The sequence below is a fragment of the Lactuca saligna genome, chromosome 5 (assembly GCF_052625555.1).
Source record: "Lactuca saligna cultivar CGN05327 chromosome 5, ASM5262555v1, whole genome shotgun sequence".
In the NCBI taxonomy this organism is placed as follows: domain Eukaryota; kingdom Viridiplantae; phylum Streptophyta; class Magnoliopsida; order Asterales; family Asteraceae; genus Lactuca; species Lactuca saligna.
In genome coordinates, this window is record NC_136421.1 from 305,427,246 (window position 1) to 305,434,376 (window position 7,131).

At 34.6% G+C, this 7,131-nt stretch overlaps 1 protein-coding gene across 2 annotated transcripts; it reads left to right on the top strand.

The window, feature by feature from the left end:
* Positions 1-1,883: 1,883 nt before the first annotated feature.
* On the top strand, positions 1,884-3,349 carry DPMS3 (dolichol-phosphate mannosyltransferase-like protein). 2 transcript variants are annotated; one of them, XM_078996969.1, is made up of 5 exons: positions 1,884-2,075; positions 2,557-2,626; positions 2,703-2,850; positions 2,960-3,067; positions 3,163-3,349. In XM_078996969.1, exons 3-5 carry the CDS (start codon positions 2,749-2,751, stop codon positions 3,220-3,222), a joined length of 270 nt encoding a protein of 89 aa, XP_078853095.1. In that variant the 5' UTR covers positions 1,884-2,075; positions 2,557-2,626; positions 2,703-2,748; the 3' UTR covers positions 3,223-3,349. The 2 variants fall into 2 exon arrangements, with proteins under 2 accessions (XP_078853095.1, XP_078853094.1); XM_078996968.1 differs by lacking the exon at positions 2,557-2,626.
* Positions 3,350-7,131: the final 3,782 nt, after the last annotated feature.

The following is a 7,131-nucleotide window of genomic DNA, read 5'->3' on the forward strand; positions in this document are numbered from 1 at the left end:
GATCCATTTGAAGATGAGGAAGAACCCAGTAAGGAGGAGCAACTTGGCGATGAGATGGGTGGAGTACCCGCAGATAGTTCGCGCTACCTAGATTCGTCTTCCCACCAGGAATGTGAGGAGACTCAGGAGGAGGGCCCTACTAAGTCAAAGTCATCCCCAAAGACTGTTGACCCACTTCCTCTATCCTCTCTCAGTATTCATGCTCCGGGACCCAGGGTTATCACTACCCCCAGAAAATCCATTTCCATCTTATCCCATAAGAGGGAAGCCCCACCACCATCATCCCCGAATCCATCAAAGAAACCTTGCCTCACCCACAAATAGACACCCTAGGTGTACGAGTGGATCCATCAGGATAGTATTGGGTTTTATGAGATCGGAGGGTCATCCTAAGCACCAAAGCGTGATCCATATATACATTATTGTCTCGTATAAGTTGAGAAACATTGAGTAGGTTTTTGGTTAAATTAGGAACAACAATAACTTTTGAGAAATGCAATGATAATAGAGAAAATGAGCCAGAATGAGTAAAAGTGTCCAAATGTTTTTATATCCCGATATAAAATGACATTACAACCATAACAAAGAACCTAAAACAATCTATATACTCACAAAACCACATTATCTTCATAAAAAAATATGACAATAAAACCTTTCTTAACCAATTTATAACAGTTATAATGTGTAGGGTCTTGCACATTGCTTAAAAAATAAAAATAAAAAAACACATTCTAATTTCTAATTCTTTAATACACCTAACTTCCCTATCACATAATTAGCGATTTTACATTAACATATTTCCATATTACATAATTATAAACCAAATGAAGATGCAAACCAGAACAATACCAAACAACATCACCCTAACCATGAATATATTAATCTATTTTCTGTCAATCACCTCAAGCTTCATTAATCTTTTGCAGACCCATTTCTCCTTCTCCAGTTCCATATTCTTCTTGGACAGGATCATAATATACTTGATCAAATCCATATTCTTCCATGCAACGCATGTACTTTACTCTTATACCATTGAGCACCCAAATCCTCATCTACCTATACAAATTATTTATAATCTTTTGAAGGATTCGATTTTTTTTTGAAGTATCTGAGTAAAAATTAAAGAAACAACAACAATCTTATAAAAATCTCATATGATGACCCCCCATTTTTGCAACACGAACTTAAAAAAAGAAGAGGAATGAGATCACTATTTTTGAAGCAACAAAATGAGATGCAAGCCATTTATGTTACCACTTCTTTAAGGATGACTGTTTAAATGCATTAAAACATTAAAAGTTAAAAATAATAATGGTTAAATTGTAAAAAAAAATTATATAAATATTTTTTTAAATATTCATGAGTAAATTACACGAATGGTCCTTATGGTTTGGGATAATTTGTGCACTTGGTCCCTAACTTATTTTTTTAACTCAAAAGGTCTATACTATTTGTTTTTGTTATGCGGTTGCTCCATACTGTTTATTTTTGTTACACACTTGGTCCATGTCTTACCTAAGAATACCATGATTTGAATATGAAAAAATTGTAGGGTATGTAAGGTAAGGTGAGAGGGGTATGGTTGAGGGTGTGTTTGTTTAAATAAATTAAAAAATCAATGGAAAAATAGTCTTTTTAGGTAAAACAGGGACTAAGTACGTAACAAAAATAAACAGTAGGGATCTTCAAAGTTAAAAAAATAAATTAAAAACCAAACAGACAAATTACCTTAAACCATAACGATCATTCGTGTAATTTACTCAATATTCATACATGATACATAAAGGTTTTTCTATGGTTTTCCCAAGTGTCAAAAACATTAATTTCAAAAGCAGAGGGTCTAAATGTGGAGAGTCAGAGAAGCACTTCCTTATAAGCACCAGAAACCCTAAGTTGTGATCAGAAGCGCCGGCAATTCAAGACTCACAAGAGCGGTCTGCCAAATCTAACGTGACCAAACCCTTTCCTGATCTTCGAAGATGGAGACGTCAACTTCAAAAGAACAATAATAAATTGGCGTCGACATCGATCCGTCTTAGAAATCTTAATCGTCATCTCTGTTTTGCCATATCAAGGTAATCGAGATGATCGTGTGAGTTCAGTATTTGATTAGGTTGTGTTATTTGTAGATTTATCTTTCCACATAAATTTCTCGATGATTTGAACATTGTTGGATCTCTTTTCATCGTATATGTGTATGCATAAAGTTTGAATTGCCATATGATGTTTGGGAAATTGCGCAAGGGCTTTGAGTCCCGTTTGTGTATCGTAAAACGGACATTTGAGAATAACTGTATATCCCATCTGATGGCGTTACCTAACTGATTAATTTGTTTTTTTTTTGTTTAAAGTTATTGTACTTGGAATTGATTCTGTATCCAATCTCTTCGATTGGCAAATCCCTGCAGATTGCAAAAACCCTAAAATTTATAACTTTGTGTTTTCGTAATATAGACCGGTATATGCTTGATTGCTTGAATCTCTCTTGCATGAGTCGATATTGATTTGTGTTTTTTTCCCGTCATTTGGAATTGGATGATTGCATTATCTTTTTAGGTATGTTTGCATCTGCAATTCCAAAGTGACTATCCTCTCTCAAGAAGCCAAATCAGATAATCAGAAATACGTTCGTTCATTCCATCTATACAATTTTTTTTCTTTGAATCAAAGCTTCTGTATAATCTTATGTTATGATGTTACAGACTACATTTTATAAGTGTGAAGAGACGGATTTTGTGCATACATAAAATGAAACATATTGTGAAGATTATGTCGTTGTTAGTGGCCATAACTGCTATATGGATTAGCTTATTGCAGACTGCAATGATTCCACAGAGTTATACGTGGTTGGTGAGCCTCTTCCTCTTCCTCTTCATCGAGTTCTTGATACTTGTTTCATTTTTAGTGTAGGAATCATCGTAGCTTTGATTGACTTTTTGTTGATTCATTTGTTAAACAGCTGCCTCTGTATCTGATTGTGTCACTAGGATGCTATGGTCTGTTAATGGTTGGTGTTGGTTTGATGCAATTTCCAACTTGTCCTCAGGAGGCACTCTTGTTACAGCAGGTATTTTACCTTTAAAAGTTGCAGAAAAAATTTGTGTCCTTGTAAATATGCACAAAGGTAAAAATGGGTTAAATTGTAAATTTGCATATCTGTAGGATGTAATTGAGGCCAAGGAATTCTTGAAGCACAAAGGGGTAGATGTGGGTTCTGATTAACATCAAAGGGATGACATTTATTTTATACACTTTCTTTATTTCTGATTTTTGAATTTTGATGGACCAATGGTTAACTAAAGATCATCTGTGCTTCATATAACTTCATCAAAATATATTTTTTGATTTATTTTTTTTGTATTATTTATATGCTATTATGACTTGCTTTATAGGTTTAAATGATTTTAATAGGGTTAAAAATGTCATTTGGGTTAACCCGAAACATATATAGAGTCGGGTTTCGGGAATTCTTTATCAGTTTGTACTCCTTAAGCTATACCTTTCTCAATTTTATATTACTACTTTTACTGTATGTCTATATATATGATTGTACGCCAACTATATTTTATTTGCCCTGGCACTAAAATATATTACTTCCAAGTATTTTCAAATATGAAAATGTATAACATTTATTCCATGAAAGTATATAGATGTACAATACGTGGCGTGTATGTTTTTTTTTCTTTGGTGTGTATGCATTTTTTTTTCTTAGTTAGGTGTTGTGTGTATGTTAACGTGATCACAAATTGTATTTTTTTACCATTTTATATTTTACTAAAAGGGTTATTGTTATAAAAGTCTTCATATTTACATGAAATGTGTGGTTGGTTATATACCAAGTCTAAAATTGTGTTTATTAACGCCTTACATTTAGGTAAGTTTTATCATTTTGACTTTTTTTTATCAATTTGTGAACAAGTGTTGTTTGAGGCTTGATATTATTGTCAAATTATGTGTAACATTATTTAGAATCTTAAAAAAACCCTTTGGTTTGTAGATGAAAAAGAGAAGTGTGAGGGAGACATCCTTTCGTTGCTGCCGCCATCACCGTTAGTGTTTTGTAACATCCTAAAATCACTAAGTAAAACTGTAAAACCTTTGTTTAAAATCAACCAAATCACCAAATATATTTTTCAAAAACCATCAAGTATGTCATAGTAGAAAAACAATTATCATAACACAATCCAAATAACATAAAATGTTAGACACAGGTGAATGTGGTGAGATCATGTCAGACTCTTCCCTTTTGAACCGGAAGTATCTGAAAAATATTTCAACATCAACCGTAAGCACAAAGCTTAGGGAGTTATCCAAAATACAACATACCATACATCATACATACATATCATACTAAACCTAAACTTGTAACGAGTCTATTTCAACCCTAAGTCCCTTTCGACTCTCTTAGTCCCTTTCGATTCCTTCGATATAACAGGTACGAGTCTATTTCACCCTCTAAAACTAAGCATATAGTCATACCAGCATGAGTCATAAAGACAACAAACACATACAAGCATATCAGTAAGTGTCACGAAGATTACAACTATCCTACAACATAATTCAGTGGGCTAACATTGATACCTTCGATCCACAAGTACAATGAGGAGATTCACCTCAATCAAATGATAAACAAATCACATTCTCGAGTTGCTGCTACCACGACTCCTTACTCTGAATATATCTAAAATTAACCCTAATTAATAAACAGGGTAATAACCATAATAAATGGTCCATATTATATTCTATTATGCTAACGTTAAATGACCGTTTTACCTTTCCCCTACTAGACCCAACTAACCATGGCCCTAACCCATAATGACCCAAGGCCCAAAAATGGCCCAACTGACCTTTTGGTGAGTACGCCATGCGTACTATCCCATTACGCCCAACGTACTGGGTTCGACAAAATGGGAATTTGGGCCAATCCCGTTACGCCTTGTGTACCCGGAAGGTACGCCCAATGTACTCCACTGTTGCCCAAAACTCAATTTTAAGCCCTTAATGCTTTAAGATCAACCGTCCAACTCATATATTTCTATCTTGGGAAGGTCTTAACTGATAAAGTTGACAACTTTAAGCTTTTGCATGGCTCAATGGGACCCAAAACTAATCCATAGGTCCATAACTTCACTAAATGACCAATAATTCATGCATGGAAGAAACATACCAAATAATATTCGATTTTTATGACTTAAAGACCTCATAAATGACTAGAAATGATGCTTAAATGTTTTGGAGTAACTTCTACTCACAAGATCCAAGCCATAGGACCAAAACATGCCCAAACATACCCCAAAACTAGATCTACACTAAAGAGCCATAAGGTTTGAAGTTGTATACTTTCAGAAGATGCAAAATGGAAAACCAAGTCTGGATCTAGAAGCTCCAAGCTTCTTAACATCTCTTCAATGAATTTATTTCTCTTCAAAATGAACCAAAACATACAAGAATCACTCTAAGAGCTCAAGGACCTCACAAGGTGGCTAGGGTTTTGAAATGATGCTTTGGGGCAATAGAGGTTGGTGATGAGAGATGCCTTGAGGGTCTTAAGGTGTTTAAATAGGGTCCAAACCCTAAAATTTAGGGTTTGATACCTGCATGAGTATCCCTAGCATACCAATCACGTACGCCCAATGTACTCGAGGAAACCTACAATCACCTTTAATGATATATGCCCAACGTACCTATCACATGCGCCTAGGGTAGGTACCGATTTTGCAAACTTTTTAATAAATTGAGCTGAAGATAAAACTACCTGGAACACAGGCGTTATAGTTGTCTTCGACAACATTTTCAACACCCTCTTTGCCTTCAACACCATCCCCTCAAATGAAACCCTAGTTGCCTCCATCGGAAGAACTCCAACATTTTGGGGCTTGGATATCTGAGATATGATGATCTTTTAAGTGGGTGTCTGTGTTTCTTTCTCCCTCACGCATGTATTGAATAAAATGTGTTGTGTGTGTTGATTTCCTAGTGATGATAGTGGTTTGTGTGTGTTTCTTTTAATTTCAAGAAGAAATTGACTTCAAAGTTGAAGTATCATTCCCTTTCCTTTCCCTTAATCGATCACATTAGGGTTGGCTTCCAAAAAATAATGGTGGAGTTAGGTGATAGCAATGGTGCTTCGATAGGTTAATGATGGTTAAGAAAAGATGAAAATGGATGATGTTCAGTCCAGATGAGGTTTTTTCACAGTTGACATTTGTGTGTCGATTTTTGTAGGTATGTGTGTGTTGTGTCGATTTCCTAGTGGTGGTGGTTTGTGTGTGTTTGTGTTGATTTCTTGTGATGGTGTCTAGTTGTAGGTTGCTAAGAGAAAGAATAACATGTGGATGATGATGATGATGGTGGGTCAGAGATGGTGTTGATGGGGGCTACCAATGTTTTGTGGTGTCGATGGTGGCTGATATGTAGGAATAAGGGTGGTGTTGAGATGTTGAAAATGATGGTTTCTTTATTGGTGGTGGTGGTGGCATATGGTGGTGGTGATGACAGTGGCTAGTGGTAATAGACAATGTTGTTGGTGGTATATGAGGGTGATGGTGGTGATGTGTAAATAAGAGGGCTTTTATAACAATGATGACCGATTAAGAGGGTGTAAAAACTGATATTAGGTTAAAATGAAAAAAAAAACAAATATGAGACATTAATGACATAAAAACGGACTTAGGACATAACCACACATTTCACGTAAATATGAGGGCTTTTATGTCAATTACCCTTACTAAAATGGCAAAACATCAATTTATTTCATGTTTAAACCCTACTAATCCTTATCTTAATATGGTTGGGTTTAGGGTCAATTTTCTTTATAAAAAAACGACTAACATGATCCGTTTGATTTGAAATCCGATTAGGTTGATCCAATTAATAGCCCTATAATAGTCCTTGCATTTCTAAAAAGCAGTTAATATTTTATTTTATAATATAATATTTAATGTCTATACAAAGGTTGTCAAGAAATCTTATATAATATGGTTTTTCATTTTGCAAGATCGTGATCATAAAATTGAATTATGATTGTAACATCGAATTAGGATCATAAAATCCTGTAAAAACAATTTAAACATAAAAAACTGTATTTACATCAAGAAGACCAATAGTTTAACAATAAATAAGTTAAAACAT